A 21,838-nucleotide genomic window follows, 5' to 3' on the forward strand; every position below is an offset into this window, starting at 1 on the left:
CAACTCCTCCTCCTTTGTCGAGCCTTGATTTAATTTGCTCTATTAAGTGCAAGGTAGCAGTTTCTGTGGAATGATTAGTTCTAAAGCCAAACTGCATACGATGTAGTCCAAAAGTGCTCGTGTTAAGGAATGTTGTTGAATGACGACTTTCTGTGCAACCTTTGACAGTACTGGCAATATGCTTATCGGTCTATAGTTACTGGCTTCAAGGCGGTCTCCAGATTTAAAAACAGGTGTAACAATGGCACATTTCCAGTCATCAGCTGTGTTTAATGGACACATTAATTAAATGAGCAATGGGGGAGTTAAAGTGCCTTTGAGAGATTTCACAAACATGGTGTCAAATCGAAAAGCAGCTCTACATGTGGAGCTTTTTAAAGAGCTTATGATTTTGTTAATTTGTGCCTTGTTTGTCTGTACCAGCTCAAAAAACCTGTATGATCTGTATGTAGCATCTGTTGGAACAATTTCCCAAAACTAATTAAAAAACTTAATGTAAGAACACATCCAACCTATACTACTCTCCTTAGTTAATCAGCTTCAGGTGAGGTTTAACATTTCTGTTGTGGCACAATGAAGAGCATCGGTTATGACGCTCTGTGTCATCAGCTTCTTCCTCCATACTTAATGCGGTACAACGCAGCTGTAGATGATGTTGTAGTTAACTATTAAGTAAGTAAACGTGTTCCTGCATACAGGCATCACCAGTTAACTTTAGCTCTAAGTATGAACCTCTTCCCTCAGGCCCTACATTCAGATTATTTCTGTAAATGCCCAGAGGCTATTTTTCATCTGTAGTCCCGAGAGGCAGATATGGGATATACGAGGTGAAAGTAAGTAATATTGTAACAGATGTTATATAATACAGCAGTATATAAATAGTATATCAAATATGATATAGTATAGTTAGCAGTGGTGTATAAAGTACCCAAAAACCATACTTGAGTAAAAGTAAAGATACCTTACTGGAAAATGACTCCAGTAAAAGTAAAAGTCACCTATGAGAAGACTACTTGAGTAAAAGTATTGAAGTCCTTCTGTTTACATGAATTGTGGTCCATGCATACTCATTATTCATACATTGTCATATTCATGTGATGTGTTTATGTAACTCTGTTCATCTGGTCACATGACATCTATTCTTCTGTCCATCCGGGGAGAGGGATCCTCCTCTGTTGCTCTACAGAAGGGTTCCTTATTATTTTGGGAGTGTTTCCTGATCCAATGTGAGGTCAAAGGTCAGCGATGTCGTATGTGTACAGATTGTAAAGAAGCCCTCTGAGGATCATTTGTAATTTGTGATTTTGGGCTATACAAAATAAACTGAACTGGATAGTTAAGTTGTTCAGATGTATTTGTTGCTGCTTTTAATAACGACAACCAGTCTGCCATCTAGTTCCATGATATTGGAGTGAAGCCATTCATCTGGAAGGCCGGTAACTCCAAAACAACCGAGATCAATAAACAGCACTACAGGTAAGAAGGGAAATATGCATTTTTTTTATTCAGGGCTGAGCATTCTGCTTCTTTGTATTCAATGTTTCACTAACTGGTGAAAACCATCTGATCAGGTCCAGTTCATCCCACAGGCGCTGGATGGGGTTGAGGCCGGGCTCCCAGCAGGACAATCAAGTTCTTCCTCACAAATGGGAAAAAGGTTTCTTCATGGACCGGGTTTTGTGCAGGCAAGTGGGAACAGGAAAAGGTCACTCCCACAATGGAGACACACTATTGCCCAATATGTCATTTCATGCTACGGCATTAAACGTTTGTCTTTTCTGGAATGAAGGGACCAAACCGACACCAGCATGTGGAAAAGGAGCTCCGTCAACTGGATCCCTTTACATTGTACAGCATCACATCTTTGCTCATTCAGGTGTCAGTTAACCACTGAATGTCAAACAACACACTTCACACAGCCCGTCACATTTTCCAAGTTTAATAGTTAAAGAATGAAAAAAACACCGAAATGTTTTTGTCGTCACATACAGACCATGGTTTGGCACAAAATCCCCCACAATCCACTCCGATAAGCAAAGTCACAGAGGCACTTTCATCATGAGCAGGCCAACTGAGCCAGTGAGCCGGTGAAGACACTGAGGAGTCTGGAGATCAGACACATCCATAAAGACCGGGGGCTTTAGCAACCATCTCAGCCCCCCAGAAACCTTGACTAAAGCCAGGATACGCAACTAAAACCAGAAAGGAGTACTCTCTCCTGATCTAGGGGAGTGTCTTGAGTGCAGGGGAGGCGGTCCAGAGATTCAGCTGAGATGGAGAGGATTGACTCTCCTCTGTGGGACTCAGCATGGACAGTCCAAAATCATGCTTTATTGTTTTCTTTTATTTAGACAAACCCAAATAAAAGGCACATAAAACCTTGCACGTATCTTTACATAATTATTCTCAATGGACATACATTTAAAAAAAATGTAGGAATGTTTTACCTTTCTGCTAATCAGAAAGCCTAGCCTTCGTATATACAAAAATTACCATTGTTAATGTTCTAATACAAAAAGATTTATAAAAGGTTATTCTTTTCTTGCATGTGTCTGTCATAACTAACACGTCCTCGAACTAAATGGTTTGTACAAAGATATACATTCATTTGCCTTCACATCTGCCAAATTAATCATACAAACTTCACAGGGGGAACAAAAATAAAAAAATCTTCTATATTATTTGGCCAAATAATGTTTTTCACATTAGGTTGGAGTAAAAATAAAAAATAAAATACGTCTATACGACCGTGACCCAAATAAAAACCTCCATTCAGGTTTCAGGTTGTTCTTGAAGTAGAATAGCTTCACACTCATCAGGTTAAAACAATAATGAACCAAGCACAACAGAGTTTGGTTGCCAGACTGAACGGTTCCCTCACAGCACATCTAGAGGAGGAAGCGTCAACAGGTGGAAAAGTCTCGCGAAAACGTTTCAGGCACACTTGTTTACGGCAACTGGACAAGGACAAATGACATCACACACTTCCTTTCATCCTAATTTTTTTTAGTGTTTTGTTTTCATAAAAAGTCACTAGCCTTCTAATAATGGGTTTTGAACTCAAACCTACACTGGACAAGCTCAGTCATCTACATGTAACATAAAAAAAAAAGTACAGATGGTAAATTAATCAGCTTCCAAGCTCATAATGCCATTACACATTAGAACATTTCATTTCCCTTGGTGGACCGTGTTGCATACAATGAAACTAAGGGGCCAAACATCTTTCCACCCAGTTGAAATGCCCCTTCTGTAGTGTGCACATCCTACAGCTGCTGCAAGTGCTTCAGAGTTCCTGCACGGACGAAAGTCCCTTAACTACAAACAGGTGTCACATTTACAAACTAGTTCACTCGTGTTCCTCAAGACGCACGCCACCAGGGAACCCTGGGACATAATCGGATATTGCTAACAAGTGTTTTTCAAAAGGTAGTAAAAATAAAAACAAGAGCCATGCCGCTGCACTGGGTGACGTGTTCCTTCAATGAGAAGACCAGCAGCACTGTGAACCCTCAAAGTCAGAGCCTCTGAGGGGCAGAGGACAGGAACCAACTACACTCAGTGCTCATGTCATTGAACACGCCTGTCAATCCAATGGTATGGCTCCTAAATGCGTTTTCAATTGTTTTGGGAAAACAATAGAGTTCTATGGTATTGGAGGCATATGGTGTGTCAAACTGTAGCTACACAGATTTTAGTTAGTAGTTAGTTAATAACTTAACGCGACACAAGCCTTAACCGTTAACTAGTCTCAGATGGACGGCCACATCAGTGGTGATATAGTTCTCGCATTGCTAGCCTATGGTAAGTAGATAAGTTCCCTCTCCCCCAGGTAAAAGGCAATAATATAGTGTTTCATATTTACAAAGAAATGACCAGTGTGTGAACAGCTGAACATGGTTTTAAAAGACGATTCTCAGTAACCTTCCTGAGTTTGCCTGACAGTGATGGAGATCCTATACTTGCTAAAGTAAACAATCTAACCAGCTAAACATACCACAGGTTAACGTTGAGACTGGTTTGTAGTACAGGTTCTACTGGGCCACTGGGCAGCTCTCTTGACCTCTACAGTTAAAAAGTCCTCAGTAATCAAAATGTCAGATTATTTGACCTTTAAATAATACTGCTATTTTAAGGGCAAATCGTAAGGGACATGCTTTCAGTATGAGACGTTTCCTCTTAGCTGAACCTTCAACTGTCATGATATAAATACATTACAAGACATCTCAAACGGGTGTGACAGAAACCCGTGAGGACTGACTGGTATTTTAAAACAAAGACATCGGGGGACTCACTCACTCTTTCCAAATGGAAGCTTTGTATTTTGCCATTAAACCTTAAAATACATAAACAATCAAATACTGATAAGTCACCTAAAATGAAACACAATTTGCCTAAAGAGGGAAGCATTTAAGAGAACTCTGGCAACACACTTCAAATCAAAGAGTAGTTTACAAAGCCTAAAGGTCTATAAGGTCTCACATAACTCCCAGATTTGAAGTCGGATGCCCAGTTGAAGAGATGTTGAAGTGGCACGAGATCAACTGTCCTTCAGCAGCTAAATGGAGATGAACGTTCTGGAATAGGCTCTAAAAAGGGGTCGCCTCTCCAAAGCATATTTTGTGTTTAAGGCCAACGCTGCTGCAACGATCTGCCATCATAAAACAAACTACCCTACTTTGAAAAAATGGGGGGAAAACATTTTAAAACATGGTGACAATGCAGCAGCTGGTATTGTATTAACTGCCCAATAATTTTACACCAAAGTGGAAGCAAATACTCTTTTGGTTTGAAAGTGTAATGAAAAGTGTTCCTGTGTATTATTAGAAATGCCAACAATTTAACATTAATATACACATCAATACATATTTAAAAAAAGGATAATTATTGCAATAATATAATGGGTATTGTTGGCTTTTGATGAAAGATTAGTCAGACAGCCCCACCTGAGGCACCAATTCCATTACTCTGGGTGTCTAAAAGGAGAGTTTAAGTGTCCTATGATGGTCCAAATGCCATTTAAAAGGTGTTCCCCTTATCTTTTAAAATATAGCATTTAGGGGACAACACGATACTTAGAAAATCTTTGGCATAAAATATTATGTACACAGAATATCTGTGAACAGACACAATGGTAGAACTAAGATCTTCCGTACTCAGATCACGCATCGACAGCTCTAGATCTGAAATGTGGTTGTAACGGGGAAAAATGAATGAAGTTATGATCTTTGTTGTCAAAGTGTTGCCCTCAAAAACCCAGCGAGTAGGATTGAAAAAGACTTGACCAACACAACAAACTATGGTGCTGAGTAACACAGTGGATTAGAATATAGACGACAATGACTTGCCATGTGTGAAATGTTGCCTTGCTGTTTACACTGAGGTATCTCTTCATTTTGGTGTGTGGGCAATGTCACATATCTCTGAGCAAGACTGCTTTATGGTAATATTAGATTTACAGAATTGTTGCATCAATGTGATGAAGTACCTTGATTTGTCAAGTAATTAATTCACTGGGTTAGCCAAGAACAGAAAGTCTCATCTGGTATCAATAAAACCGTTCTCTAATACATTTCTAGAAATGTCCTATATTACAATATCTAAAGTAAAATAAAACTCATACTATAAGACAGGTGTATCCATGTTACCCATCCCTATCCCCATGACTTCTCAGTATGTTGGCTAATACTCTGCAATGAGTGGCTGTAAGCACTCACAACTATTAGGTTTCTATCATGATTACAGATATCGGAAATATTTTTTCTCCTATAAATACAACCAAAATAAAAAAAATGACAAATTATGCAGAAAATAATTACTCCTGCAAGGAACAATCATTGGTTACCATCTATGTGGGTGAATTACATATGTCATCACCTTTTCAAGTTTAACACACCATCAAGCGGGCAGTTTTACGAAGATTTGAGCGGCTCATCTATTATTAGGCAGTTAAAACATTATCGGCTTTTACAGACCAAGAAGCTCTACCAAGGAGGGGAGGAAGGCAGAACTTGGGATAGAAAAGGCATGCTCTCCATGGACCTCATGGCAATGTTGAGTGGCCCGGTGATATTCATGGACATGGGAGTGGTGATGGCCACCGGGTGGCCGATATTCATGTGTGCCGTTGTAGGGATGTTGATGGAGGCCAGGTTCACAGGCCCAGTGATGGTGACAGGGTGCTGCAGGTTGACCTGTGACGTGATGTTGACCGTACTGGTGCCGATGTTCATCTGAGCAGCGATGGTGACGGGATTGCTGGCAATGCCACCGCGGTTCATGGCCGAGGTTATTGCTGCCGCGTTGGCGACCGCCGCCGTAGTGGCCGAGTTGTTGTGCACAGAGTTGGCATCTGTTTTTAAAAAAGACAGATGAGAGTAGAGTTAGGGCTGGTCAACCTTGTGGAAATATATTACCCCTCCAAAACAGGGAAAGTCAACAGCCCTCTCAGCTCCTTGACTGTTAAGCTGGGTCACTGAAAATGTCAATACACCATTAATGCATTATGTCAACTGTGGTAATATTGTTGAAGAAACCTACCTTTGTGAGAGTTGTCAATTAGGACTTGAAAGGAGTTATTTAAAATCTCTCCTACCGTCAACTCACCTGGGGGTAAATTCAAAAAGCAGGATCAATAGACTAACCAGCTAACTGTCCATTAGTTTGAATTCAGAACTTTCATTTGAAACAGTAACACATTATGAAGGACAACTGTGTATGCCTAAGGCTGGATACACACTACACTGCACGACTGCCAATTTGAGCCTCCCAGCTGAGTTCAGGGCCAGTACATCACAGGGTCAGTCAAGACGTCTCACCCATGCTGTGAGGTGGCTAGCGCGCTGCTGGGTCAGTTATGACCCTATCTGAACTGGGATATCATCATTTTTGTAATGGATTGATTTGAAGAGTGGGTAAATGAAAAGACGGTCGGTCTGATCAAAGTCAGGACAGAAGTGACGGTTGGGTAATGCAAGATGACCTCTGATGAAAGGTCAGGTAATGTGCATCTAGCTTAAGTGTTATGGCCCAGTGTGTGGTTCATTTAAATGATCTACTGATCCTGCTTCATGAAATTTAACCTTATATTAGCAAAACTAAGAACCTTAATTACAACAGTCCTCAGAGAAAAGAAATGCTTCTGTACTTGTGTGACATGGTACGTGAAAATAAACTGGCCACTTATGTTTTGCAGAGGTTAGAATTCAGTGCTTTGGGGTTTCTGCTACTAGCTACTGGATTACCTTTTCGTGGCCCCGAGTGGTTCCACTGCCAGTCACTTATGCCTATTCAGAAATACAGACACATATGGGGTTACAAGAGCACACACACACACACACACACACACACACACACACACACACACACACACACACACACACACACACACACACACACACACCCCCCCAGGTTGTACTGCAGGCTTCACATTACACTTGTTGTACAATATCTAAACTGCTCTCAACACACTATTCAAATAGTGTTAAGTATAAGCTGCTTAGTGCTAATGCGAAGAAGTTAAACTGGTTTCTGTCTCTCTTGAATTTTTTTATTTTGTATTGCTGTAAGAAAATCTCCCTCATACAACTGGATTAGTTGAAGTTTATTGCCAAATACTTAATTTTACAAGGTTAAATTGAACACATCATCATAAGGTGGTGTACCTTTGTAAGTGAATGGAGCCTCCATACAGTAGCTCTCAGCACTGTTATGGAGACTGGTCACTGTGGTTACTCCAAGCATCATGCATGGGAATGAATTACAATATAACAAGCCTACAAGTCTGATTATCTTAGTTAGTAAAAGATGTTCCTGATCCCCAACGTTAGCTCTTCTCTTGCCAATTAAACACTTCTGTTGTTTGTTTACAGGGCGACATGTTTTTCTGGGCTATCAGTGAAATGTGTTTGATTGGATTATTGCACATTTTGTGGCACTCTTCATTTCCATAAAATGGGAAATCCTTTTTTGTCCTCAACTCTCATTACACAGTAATAGCAAAATAGTTTTAAATGCACAGGCTCAAACCCCACGGACCGCCTGAGATCTGTTGCTCTTAGTGACTTAGAAAGTCACAACTAGTGTGTCGTTGGAATGGTCATCATGCCATTAACAGTTGAGAAGCTTGCTCTTCATAAAAAAAGGGAGAAGACTGCAGTTCCACGACACAAACCCAAAAATTGCTTTTCCAAGTTTAAAACATAAAACAATACATTTCAACTTGAAAGCCGATGTTGGCAGAACACTAACTGGAAGAACAGCTGACTTCTGGACCAGCCATTGAGGCAGTGGGCATCTGTAGCTTAGGTCCACTGTACATTATAATTGATAGAAACCCTCTATCAGTATCATGAGAAAACATGTATGTATGATTTGGGAAGTTTCATATTTGTAGCTGGGCTGGCTAAGCGCTAAAGTGAAAGTGGTGAGGAGCTTTAAGAGAAGGAAAAGGACACTCTTGCCTACCTTTGTTGTTACATGGGTTGCTGAAGCTGGCCTGGCCATGCGTCTTGAGGTGACTTGTGATGTAGGCGGCGCTTAGCATTTTGCCACAGATGTTGCAGGTCACTTTGCCTTCATGCCTGATCATGTGGGAGCGCAGACGGTCTTTGGTAGCGAAGGCGGAGGTACAGGCCTGGGACAGAAACCAAGTAATATTGTTTTATCCTCTTAACACATGAGGAACCCATCCATGTGACTAGAATGCTTTCATCAACAAAAGAAAAAGTAAGTCAAACTGTCATGTTCATGGGGATTATGAGTGATCAGCATAGATGATCAATATAGGTTTTCGCTATAAATTCTGGACTAACTTGGCCACGAACACACAGCAGAGATCTGCACTGAGAAACTGGCAGGTAGTGTAATGGAAACTTCACTGCAACTATAAGACCTGGGCCAATGAGGAGTAGGCTGTCCAAGTAGTAGCTTCTGAGTGACAGCTGTCTCATCCCATCTGGCCTTTCTTCAATTATGTTGATTCTCATGTATTAATAATGACAAGTCTAAACCTGAAGAGGAGACATTACATTTAGCTGACGCTTTTATCCAAAGTGACTTACATTCACACACCGTAGATAGACACAGCTACGGGGTTACGTAATCAGGGAGCTCAAGGACACATCGACTAGGGCTAGCACAGCCGGGGATTGAACCGCCGGTCCTCTGACAGACTGAAGACTGAACCACAGTCGCCCGACTTACCGTTACTTGGCACTTAAATGGCCTCTCTGAGGAATGGACATGCTTGACATGACAGCTTAGGTGATCAGGTCTGCAGGGTGCGATGAAGACAAGAAAGAAAATGGAAATCCTTTAGCTTTCGATTCGCATCATTAGGACAGTAGAATATAGCAGAAAAAGGCATCATGAGACACATTTTAGTCACGGTGTTGACAACATGAGATTAGGGTAACAGATGTGACACAATCAGCAGTACAGATGGCAGCAGCAGCCTTTTGAATCCTTTGTTTTGAACCATGCTTGTTGACGAGAAGGGATGTTAATAATTAAAGAGTAACTGCTTATATTGACAGTTCGTACCACATTAATATACATCAGCATTCCATGGTTCAAAATGCCATTTACTATTTTAAATCCATCCTAATCTTCAAGGCCAATTCTGAGTCACTTAGAGCAAAACCAAGTCCAAAGATAAAATGTTCCAATCAGACCCCCTTATACTGTGTTCAAACTAAACATGGCGGAAAAAAGTGCACGGCTAGATTACATACAAAGTCAATGCAAAGATGAGAGTAAATCTGAAATCACCACAAATGACGGAGTGCAAATAATTAGAAATTAGTCAGAGTTATGGCTAACTTCAAGGCTTTAGACACACTGCACAGCTAACGTTCACAACTAGAACGTCACTGCGGACTTCACTCATCAGCTCCCAACTCACCCCGAAAAGGTAAACCGATTCAGTTACATGAAATAAGGATGGGTATCGTTACCAATACTGATGCTCCTTAACGGTACGGTTCTTTTTCATGATCCGGACAATATCACAACATGGCGGCGCAACAACAAACAGATGGGGCGACATTTGGGTGCACTTTGGTTTCAAAAACAAATCAGGGAGTACTGACTTGGATAAAACGTGTGGCGTTTGCAAGCTTTGTCAAGCTACAGTCAAATATTCAGGAAACACAACCAACTTGCGGTACCATTTGACGAGGCACCACACCGAATTACCAGCACAGCAACCTCAGCCGAAACCTGCAGACTACACTGGATAGCACCTCCAACAAGCTCTCATCTGCCTCAGCTCGGGCAAAGACGATAACGCAGCCAGGCGTACATTTCATTTGCCAGGCTTTGCGTCTGTGTGCTGTGGTTCAAAACCCCGGCTTCAGGCATATCGGATCACACGACGGATGAAAATAAACACACGGATGTACACAGGATCTAAAACAACGTGTCAAAACATCACTCACCCCTGCGAGAGGAGCCCTGACGAGTGATGGATGGACCTCTAGACTCGGATGCTACGATTATGTCACACGACATCTGAGGATCGGGAACTAGTTTCACGTGTTTTGCAGATAAGGGAAATACACAATGTATTGATGTTACTGGCAGCATCATCGCGGAGTTACTGAAAACTGCACTGGAGGAATGGGACATAAAAGGGTAGGACCCAGACATAGTGACTATTTCAGTTGGTTGGTATTCACTTAATTTCATATGTTGTTAATGGCATCTACATGGCAGTTAAAGGGTTCAGTTACACAATAAGAAAAGAATACAATATGCACTTATTTTCATTTGATGTTTATGGCAAATGCACTATGTACAATGCAAAAACAAGTAGTTTCGATGCAATTAGTTATAAATATAATGTGATATACATATTAGTCTATCCAGTTAGCACACAGCAAGTTGTGTTTTTTTACATTTTCAGTTCAACGGTATTGAAATATATCGCAATATGTGAGAAAATATTGATGTTCATGTTCACAGCTTGTTGAGCTTGTATTGATAAATTAGACTTTTTACTCGCGAATGATTAATCGCACGTTCAGTAAAGAGCGTAGTTGTCGTTTACTAAAACCGGTTCACTTCACCGTCTGCACCGCCCCAGCACAGCAGCGTGATAATGCATGATGCCAAAACAGTAAAAAGTACTCATCTCTTTCATAATTTAGCACCTGTTTGATGCTGGGTTTTGGTAGACATCCCTATTCACAATGAATGCATTTTTAGTGATTGGATCACATCTCAAATCAGGCAGAAAAACAATTATAAATAACATTTCCACACAACCGTTCAGTGAATTCTTTCAACATCAAGACGTACCATCAAACACCATTTGTCAACTGTGATATCAGACCAGTCATTACAAATACATAGACTTTATTGTAAAACCACGTCTGATCATTTCTTTACTGTACTCTAGTTTGTCCACCTCAACCTTAGTGTTGCAGACTGCTCCCTTTACGACAACCACTGCACTGTATGCATTTAGGACAGTCGAAATAAGTCAAAACAACATTTTTCCATGAGCAAAGTTTAAAGGTTAAAACGATCTTTGCATTCATTATAAATGATGTCTACATACCTGGAAAAGCCCTTCCCACAGACAGAACAGATGTAAGGCTTGTGAACTCCACCATCATGGGAGCGGACATGGTATGTCATGCGATCCTTCCTCTTAAACCTCTGCTGGCAGATGGGACACTCAAACGGCTTCTCATCAGAGTGCGACAGCTTGTGGCGGTTGAGGTGGTACACATCTCTGAAGGCCTTACCACACATATCGCAACCGTGATTCTTTTTCACTGGTTTGGGGGGTTTCTTAGGAATGCTCTGCTGCTGTTGGTGTTGCATTGGGGTCATGATGCTGGTGCCTGTGGACGTGGACGTGGTGGCTGTAGTCAGGATACCAGCTACAGTAGTAATGTATGAAGGGTTTCCACTGTTCTCTCGTGGTACAGTGGATATGAGCGGCACCATGGTGGGGGCCGTTTGTGTCTTCTTAGGCCGCGAAACCATCTTAATGCCAGTGTGGCAAGACTCGTGCCGTCGGAGGTGGTAGCTGTCCCGGAAAGCCTTGTTGCAGTAGCCACAGATGAAGGGCGTCTTTGATTTAGGCTCCTTTTTTACCACAGCAACTAGCGGACCCCCACCACCTAACCCCCCAGTGCCACTTGCCACATTGTCTTTAAGAAGTTCTGCAGCACTTACAGGGGGTTTCTGGTCCAAGGGAATGGGCAGCACCGGTTTCTGATCAGGTGGTTCAGTTCCAGAACTGAGCAAAGGCAAGAGGCTGTTCCCGGCTATTTGGTGCTGGTGATGCAGAGCCTCATTGGCCTGCTGTAACGAGAAAGACAGAGCCATGTAAAGTTATGTTAATACAGATCCTCAAACCACATACAGCAGCTGAAGGACCAATAGAGTGGAAAAGGGGGAATGTTTATGCTCCAGAGTGGAAAATATTGTCTATCAAAAGCACACAAAATCCTCCATTTGCTAGGGCGACCAGCTTTTAGTCAATTTGACGACTAACGGATCGTTTTGGTCTCCATTAATTGTTCTTTATGCTTTTTAATATTGAATGACTTATTTCCAAGAAACAAATCAGAAGATTTTAGGTGGCACTTTTGCATGATTCTTTGTGGAGAAACTTTAAGTCCATCAATTAAATCAAATGTGTTGTTAAGAGTAAAATAATTGATTTTGTTGAGGAAAGCCCCACATAAGCAAAACACCGACACTATACAAAATAAATATAGAAACGCAACAAATGAAAGATGCAGACTTAATATTAACACTTGCCCGAGGCAAGTAAACCGTGTTCCGGCAAGTGGAAGGCCGCATGTTCAATCGGGGCAGTAAAAAGTAAATGTGATTTATTAGGGGTACTCAACGTTATCACTGGATAATCAGTAAAAAATGTTTTACTGACAAATTGGCATGAATGCTTTCTAAAATTAAATAAAAGGAGCTCCAGCTTTACCAGCTGCAACATTAAAGTAATTAACGTATGAATACACCAGTGACCGACCAAGGACGTTCTTGGTCCAATTTGGTGCCATGTGGAAATGCGACACAATTAATATCAATAAACTTTGAATGAACAAGCACACAACCCAATCAGGAGATCGTCATCCATTCATTCTTTCTAGGATCCGATCACTAAAAATGCATTCATTGTGGATAGGGACGGCTACCAAAACCATGGTGCTAAATTATGAAAGAGATGAGTGACGATACAACCAAAAAGCACAAACAGAAATGTGCCACCATTGCGTCTGCTGCATACATTACAATGAACAATTAAGTAGGATTTTAAAAGCAGACTATTCACACCATGTGGGCCAAAAAATGATGTAATCACGGCTGGAGCGTGGTCCTGCACTTCCCCCCCTTATCTTTATTTAAAAAGGGACCACGTACAGTTAAAACATAAATGTCACCATGTGATGCTCTGTACCAGATTGTAGCTGCAGCTCATTTGCATCTGTAATCCCTTGTTTTTCCCAATTTTTGCAGATTCCTATTTTCTTTTCTGAGAACTATAATTGACAGCAAGGTTTCAGACTTTTTTCACTAAGACCCCAAAATATTATTTTAACTGTCCTGTATTCAGTGTAAACCGTCACACAATTCAAATTAATAGGAAATAAATGTATTGTATTTAAATATGTGCTTGAATTAACAAAGCTTGCGAGAACATCTTCAAACAACTTGATTTCTTGGCAAAACTTAATTTTCCAAGCTAACATGTAGCAAGCTGGTTTGTCCACCTTGTTACTGGTGTTTTTTTCATGAACCACAGTATTTTACTGGTGTTCTGACCGTAAGCAGCCACGGCGTGGGTGTGCGACGCAGCTCTGTATGCCATGGCTACCTGCTCAGGACCCAAGGGAGCGGTTTGTAGGAGCGTTTCTCAAGAAAGCTACAAGCAGCAAAACGACAACGGCACTGCACTAGTTAGAACAATTGTCCACGTCTCTATTGATTGCATTACTTTTTTTAAAATAGGCCTACTTTTGTATTTCAGACAAGGAGGTTTGGCTATCGACTAAAACACCTCAGCGACTTCCCCAAAGAAAAGGCGTAAAGTCAATCCCTAATAGGTTGTGCATACATTCTCAGGGAAGAGGGTACATAGTTAGGATATGCTAATAGATCTAAAATCACAAAGGGGATAGATGGAAGTATCAGAGGTAGGGTTTGTCAGAGATCAATTCTCATTGGGTGGGATGATATATGATTAAAAACACTTAAAAATAACAAACATCTGTGATGGAATAAAATGATGCGTTTCTAAACCAAAAGTACAGTATAGGGATTTCAATTATGTTTTAGTACTATTTTGAGTTTAACATAATTTGATGATTAGTGGGATAATATTGCGAATCTCAATTATTTTGGCCAGAATGATCAGAACAATGTCATATCGGCCAATGCCAACAGGTGCACTTAATACACCAGTAACTCATTACATCATACAACATTTTTAAAAACATACATTAGCAGCTTCTGACCATTAAACATGACAAACATATTTGAATAACTGGAATTATTATGCGACAGTAACGTAGCTTAACACTCAACCTAGGAAGCTGTTCAGCATTGGATTCAGAGTGCTTTCACCCGTGCAATTACCTCCAAATCGCAACTAAATTGGTTTGGTGAAGGATGGTGGAGCAGGTGTTCTGCAGAAGGATACATACAATTAGAAAAGTGTGCATCTGAAAGTTGCCAAAATAACAAAAATGTTGAAGACAATACATTATTTAACAATTAAATAAAGCAATGTAACCAGGAGCAGTACACAATAAAAGTGTAGAGAGGACATCTTAAGTCTGCAGCTGCTGGCAGGCATTGTCCAATTGGTCATGGCGTATCCCCAATGGGATAGGACGAACAGGAGGTGGGGGCTTGTATGAATATTTTGGCCAGGGAGAAAGCAGAGATTCACATTGTAACCACCAACTTTACAACAGGTCAACCCAGAGATGTGGTGATTGAGACAGCCTTGTTCTTCTCTGTAATCACCATTGAGCAGGGTTAAAGACCTGACCCATGGCTTTTCAGGTTCAGCCAAGCATTCCAACTCGGTCCGCCAGGAGGGGGGTTGTGGTTTGAGGGAGCCAGGATCCCGAGTGCTGCTTTCCCCCCACTGTGTTCTTTTATGAATGACAAACATCCAAGCACTGGTGCACTTTTTTTGAGGGGGGGGGGGTTCTTAGTGCAGGCGGCCACGCTATGTGTTTTAGCGTGGTTGAGAGAGCTGGGGGCCGTCACAGGGTGTCAACTGGCTTTTATATCCACCACACTGTAGCAGCACTCAGACTAGAATCATTACTGCAATTAGCATTTCTCCTACCATATGTGTATGCAAGTAAAAAAAGAGCCAAATGCTCCCTCTCTTTCTCAGCAAGAGCAGCCTGCTGTTCTATCACGCTGCTCTGACGACTTAGAGACAAATCTGTTTCGAAGGGTGAGGTCCCTTCTAAGACTAAAGAGTACTGAAAAAGAGTGAGGGGATGGAAATTAACAAGAAATAGTACAAATAAACCTAAACTAGTCATTGGTATGATTTTACCACAATAGTCTCATTTGATAGAATTACATATTACACTTTCAATTGTCTCCTTACCACTTATTACTAAAAACTCAATCAAATTTGCTTCAGGTTTCTTGCTTTATGGGATTTGTTTATTGCTTAGCTATTATTGTGCTGTCAAATATGTTTATGTATATAATAAGGGCACCAAACATGGCAGGAGTTAGGATATAAACTGGGCCTTCCTCAGAGTACCAGAGCATGACAGGAACTCCAACCCCTTCAAACCGCCAAAATCATTACAATGCGTAGAGAACAATAACAAGTTAATTGCAATGCTGCCTCGTTTGAAGCTTCATCACATGAGGTGAACCAAGAGGACCTTTCATAATAAATCTCCTTGTGTCTTAAACACCAACTCTATGTGCTCTGGCCGTGTCTGCTGGTAAACCAAACTGTCCCAATCACAAACCATGACCACTACCAGCCGCATCTCTTTAGTGGAGCAGAGTAGCAGCCTACACATATGGTTAGCATCGTTATAAAAGTATCACAAATACCATGGCAACTGAGACTTAAATGCTCTGAAGTGCAAAATCACATTTTCTTTTTACATTTTAGAATGTTACTGGAAAAATACTTTTTGGAAAAGGGGAATGGTTTATAATCCAATATTACAAGTGCTATTTTTGAAAGAATATGGACTGGCCAGTGGATCATTTTTTACAACACAAGGCAGGACAAGAAACTCTTAAGGTTAAGAGAATACTTACAAGAAGAAACCAGGTTAATACAACTTCTGTTGACTGAGACTTGCTGTCACATTTGTGTATGACAGCAAGTGATATATTGCATGGAATGTAAAAAAGGTCAAACAAGCCATCAGCATTTAAGAATAACCAACATGATAGTTGTAACAATAGTGACAGTCAAATCCTTAAGGTTAAGACAACATATTTCTTAAAAAGGGTATAAAATGTTGGTATTTGTACATCGCAAAATATTCAGTTTACTCAAAATAAAAGAGCCCACTTCAATCTTCCCTTACTGACATTTACCTTACAAAAACTAGTTATTTCAGTCCATTAAATGCATCTCCAAACAAAAGCAGAAGACAACTGTATTCAAAAAGACATCAGCCTGTTACTTCTCATAAAGCTATTAATGGTGTCCGTCAAAGCTGCAAGATGAAGTACAAAACGCCGAGGTTAGACTTGATGTTATTTTCATTAATACACTGGATACTGAAACAATGTTTTCTTTCCACTGAAGCAATGACACAATGTATAACATGCTAACTGATCTCACAGCTCCGGCGGCTACCGGGACACACTTCTGATGTGTATGACTTCCAGAGAACTGTAACACAACTGCCACATGCAGTCATCACTAGCTATATCAAATGATGTGGTCGTAAAGAAAAATTAAAATTTGACAGTACTTGAAAATATTAATAATAATAATAATCAAGATTGCAGATACATTTCCGAGTCAGTTGGTGATATATGCTTGCACCAAAGCCTCGGATATGCAATATATTGTCAATATGCAGAGCAGCTTACGTTACTGTCTGTCAAGAGCAGTACTTAAACCACAACTGCATTAACACAAATACTAATTAAAAACTGACTTACTTGAGGGGGTCGAGTAAACGCGACCTATAGCGTCGCATCTTACGATAACTACTTAGCAGGTCTATATGTTCATAGAGCATCCGCTCCTTTCACACTTTGCACAACGTGTCGTTATTTGCACAGCAATCGCAATGCGAAGCTATGAGTGTAATCTCCGAGTTAACGCGCTGTGTCGAACAAATGAGTGACTTCCCGTGATTTTGAAAAGTTCTTAAGACATGTTGCACGTCCTTTAAAATGTTAAAAACAAAAAGCCATATTAAACGTTTAAGTTCAAATGGTGGCTGGCGTAAAGGGGTGTCGGGTCCACGGTGACTTAAACTACATGTGCATCCTTGTTTGCGTTATAACCGTGGCTAAAAGTTTGTATTCTTTAGAGTGGCTTATAGTGGCTGCTGTCCGCGTGCTAGGAACCCTCCAATTCAGTGTTAGCGTTAGCCAATTTCTAGTTAACAGGCGGTTGTGGTATAATGGTGGAACGCTAACGCCATTAAAACCCCTTCAGTTAGATACCTGACTTCATCTTCATAATTACATTTGGGACGCACAATAAGTCAATACCTTTGAGGCGCCGTAGGCTGTAATGCAAACAAGAAAAGTACCAGAGTTAGCCAATTAGCTTAGCAAACCGAAATGCAACAGCAGTAGCTCGACCTACTAGCTAATTTGCTAACGCGCGCGCATCAACAGCAGAAATTAGCTTCACGGCGAGTTTGAGTGAATAGAGACACACATCGCACTGTGCTGTGGTCTACAGTGCGGGACATTCAACCGAAACCACCGAGGCCGGAGACCAGACGCAGCCGGAGGTCTTTCGGTTCGATAAAGGTAACGTTAGTTAGCAGTTTGCTACAGCAACACTCACATCGAAGCTAGCTAACAGGCTAACGCTGGTACCTTTGTTTTGCTTGGCTAACTAATGCATTTCAAAAAGTGAAATGAAAATATCTGGCAACCACATTTACGGCATTTCGAAAACGCGTATGCAGTTTCTCAGACTATTATTGTGTCGTGCTACTTACTTGGAATAAAAACGTACTCCAGCTCGGTTCCATTGCAACACTTAGGCTAAAATCTGCAGGAAACCTACAAGGGATCTACAACAAAGCAGCTAAACATGGCAGCTACAACTTCCTGTACCCCCCCAGGGCTGAACCAAGTCCTCTGGACTTTTTTTGGACGTCTGGATTTTACGATCAAAGCATTTTCAAATATTTCCAATTCCATTTCAGACCCCTTTCATTGGACACAAATACTGTTTCACGATTAACACGCAATTCTCTTTAGATGCGGATGCATTTAATGAATGACGTAAGCGGTCTTTATACATTAAAATACATTATATCGTCTCGTAAAATAATTAATTTTAAAAACAAATTGTAAGCTCACGATAGTAGTGTTATGGACTATAATATAGGAGTAATACTAATATTCAATTTGGTGTTAAGAAAAACTTAAATAGGTGGAACATGCAGTGGAACGTTCGTAAAACCCCAAGAAATAAATACAGGTTTCCCCTTCAAGAGTAAACAGCGGGCACTCCCTCGACTCTAGGAACAGGAGTATATAATGTTCATATGTTATTAAGTTTGAATATTTCGTAAAAACATTTTCTTGTCTAACATTTTTTTTCATGTGTATTTATTCTATCAACACTTTTTTGCTTCAACAAACAATTATTTGCAAAATCAATTAATCTGCACGTTATTTTCTCTTGATTACTTTTGTCTATAAAATGACTGTTGTTTAGTAAAAGCAACTGCACAAAACTATCATATCTATCATGTAGACTATGACCAAAACAATCACATTCAACAGCCCCATCACTCTGGCGTCTCCACTACACAAACACAAACTCCAAATGTCAAAAATGTGAACCATGTTTATACATACAATTTAAAACTAGTATTTCACAAAATAAAATAATCATGGCACTAAAACAATGTTGTTACACTTCAACTTAAAATGAAATAAATAGTCCCTCATTGGGACAGTACAGAGAACAGCCCATCAACACAGCTTCATGTTCAATGTCTTCCACCTGGTCAGGGAAACGTTGTCTCTGTTGCAGCAGTGACGCGCCACATGGATCAAGGGAGGATACCCCATTAACACGGTACCGGCTCATCCAGGACTGGCACTCAGAGCAGGTGAAGACACCGATGAGCCCAGACCTTCCCCTTTTGTCCGATCCACTGCTGCTACTCGACACTCAGAGGACTCAGGCAGTGGTAGATGAGACAACAACAATAAATGACATTTTAATATCTGAGGACAGCAGTTGACGAGGGAGGGCAGCAGTGACATCTGAGGTCTCATATGTTTGACAGTCAGCCTTACTTCAGCCCTGGCAGCAGGTGGTAGGGGAGGGAGGGAAGCTGAGGAGGCAACTCCTCCTGTTCCTCCAGGACGGGGACCTGATACGCTGCAGGCAGCAGTGAGGGAGCCGGTGACACTGCAGGTTTTTCCATGACTAGTGCTGCTGGGGGTTGCAGGGTTGTCTTGATCCAGCGTGGCCTCCTGCCCAAAAAAGTATTAAGGATAACACTGTTTTCTGGGACTTTGTACGGAGTCAAGAGAACTGCGGTCAACTCGGCGAACACTCGGATCTCGGTGGTCAAATCAGCCGGCACTGACATGTTGGTGCGCCTATATACTGACATTCATGGTAAACACGTTCAAACCACCCAGATCGGGAGCGAGCGAGGGTTTTTGCGAAGTTAGCAGAAAGATCCACGAAACACAATATCCGGTTTTAACAAAGTTAGCGGAAACATCCACGTGACAGAACATCCGGTCTTCAGAATAAGATGTGGACGAATCGTATACTTGCAAATAAGGACGTTAGATTAAATTAATTAGATTCACTTTAACGATAAAACATGTGACTTTCAACTAGTGAGTTAAAGATAAAATAAACCTCAGTTGTGCATGAAGTGTATTTATTAATTAATGTATATCTGAGCAACTGATATGTTCAGGACATTTTCTGACCACATCCAAACAAAAAGTAAATATCTTAACTTTACAAATTTTGATATTTTACTAAATAAAAGCTGAACTGATTTTGTACCTTTCTTGATTTGATTTTGATCATTTCTGCAATATGTAGGTAGTATAAAGATAATTGTCTCAATAATTCAAAGTAAGAGATTCTTCAAAATGAAAGTCCTACAGTCGTCATTTCTGAATATTATAGGTGCTGTAAACATATTTGTATCAATAAATCCAGGCAATGGCTACTGCCGTCGTATCTTTTTACTTCTGAAAGAAAATATATTGATATTAAAAGTTAATTAAAAATACATTTTGCAATAAATCCAGGCAATGGCTACTGCAGTTGTGTTAAGGACATGTAGCACTCCATGCATACTGACAATCAAACATTTTTACTGTCTAGATTGGGAGATATTTAACATTAAAAGTTGTATATTTTTACTTAAAAAAGAAAATTAAGCTGTGAGCAGCGATGAACGAGTCCTCGCTCATTTGCGCCAGTCGGGGACGCCGACCCGCTCGGGCCGAGAACGCAGGGCCGCCAGTCGTACATTTTACCGTTTGTAACGCTGATTTAACAGACAACATAACACCGCCAAAAACTTGCAAGACACTACAGGGAATTGAACCCCATCCCAGGGAACCATGAGTACCATTACCAATATCTTTTGCTTATTTTAGGCTACATGAAGGTAAAGCAAAACCTGCATTAGCAATAGCAATAGCATGAGCATTTATATTTCATAATTGGCCATTATGTCTCATCCAATTTATTACATTTGGATGAGTATTAAGTTTTATATTATTGTCATAAAATATTTGAAAGTTATACATGCTCTTGTAATGCAGAAAAATAAACCCTCTTTTATGTTTGTTTTAAACTTAAAACATTTAAAAGTACAGGAACTTGAACAGTCAACAAGCATAACATTATACAACACAAGATTTGGAATAAAATTCATACAATTTCATTTTCAAGACTTTATAAAGACATAAAAAATATATACAAAGACTTTTTACAGTCAAGACATGAACACTATATACAAAGACTTTTACAGTCAACATTAATATAAATATTTGTCAACCCCAAACTACAAATCCCACCCAATGCCTAAACTAACTACAAAGCCCACCTGATGCACAAACTGCCTCTCAACATTTGGATTATAAACCCTTTTGGCAGGGTCAAAACCGTGACATCAGTCCGTAAGGCAAGGTAGGGAGGCAGGCAGCAGGTAGCAGGCGGCAGGCAGCAAGGAGCAGGCAACAGGCGGAAGGCAGCAGGCAGCAGGCGGCAGGCAGCAAGGAGCAGGCAACAGGCGGAAGGCAGCAGGCAGCAGGCGGCAGGCAACAGGCGGAAGGCAGCAGGCGGCAGGCAGCAAGGAGCAGGCAACAGGCGGAAGGCAGCAGGCGGCAAGGAGCAGGCAACAGGCAGCAGGCGGAAGGCAGCAGGCAGCAGGCGGCAGGCAACAGGCAGCAGGCGGCAGGCAGCGAGGCAAGCAGCAGGCAGCGCGGCAGGCAGCAAGCAGCAGGCAGCGCGGCAGGCAGCAGGTAGCAGGCGGCAGGCAGCATGCAGAGAGGCAGCAGGTAGCAGGCGGCAAGCAGCAGGCAGCAGGTAGCAGGCAGCAAGCAGCAGGCAGCGCGGCAGGCAGCAGGTAGCATGCAGAGAGGCAGCAGGTAGCAGGCG

General features: G+C 41.1%; 1 protein-coding gene across 2 annotated transcripts; it reads right to left on the reverse strand.

Annotated features, from left to right (window-relative positions):
* Positions 1-1,514: 1,514 nt before the first annotated feature.
* Positions 1,515-18,399, reverse strand: LOC117728071 (vascular endothelial zinc finger 1-like). 2 transcript variants are annotated; one of them, XM_034528782.1, is made up of 7 exons: positions 18,177-18,399; positions 11,564-12,318; positions 9,205-9,274; positions 8,467-8,635; positions 7,245-7,286; positions 6,541-6,606; positions 1,515-6,352 (listed from the first exon to the last, which is right to left on the reverse strand). In XM_034528782.1, the coding sequence occupies exons 1-7, from the start codon at positions 18,207-18,209 to the stop codon at positions 5,985-5,987; spliced, it is 1,503 nt and encodes a 500-aa protein (XP_034384673.1). In that variant the 5' UTR covers positions 18,210-18,399; the 3' UTR covers positions 1,515-5,984. The 2 variants fall into 2 exon arrangements, with proteins under 2 accessions (XP_034384673.1, XP_034384674.1); XM_034528783.1 differs by lacking the exon at positions 6,541-6,606.
* Positions 18,400-21,838: the final 3,439 nt, after the last annotated feature.

Source organism: Cyclopterus lumpus, chromosome 25, assembly GCF_009769545.1.
Source record: "Cyclopterus lumpus isolate fCycLum1 chromosome 25, fCycLum1.pri, whole genome shotgun sequence".
NCBI classification, from domain to species: Eukaryota; Metazoa; Chordata; class Actinopteri; order Perciformes; family Cyclopteridae; genus Cyclopterus; species Cyclopterus lumpus.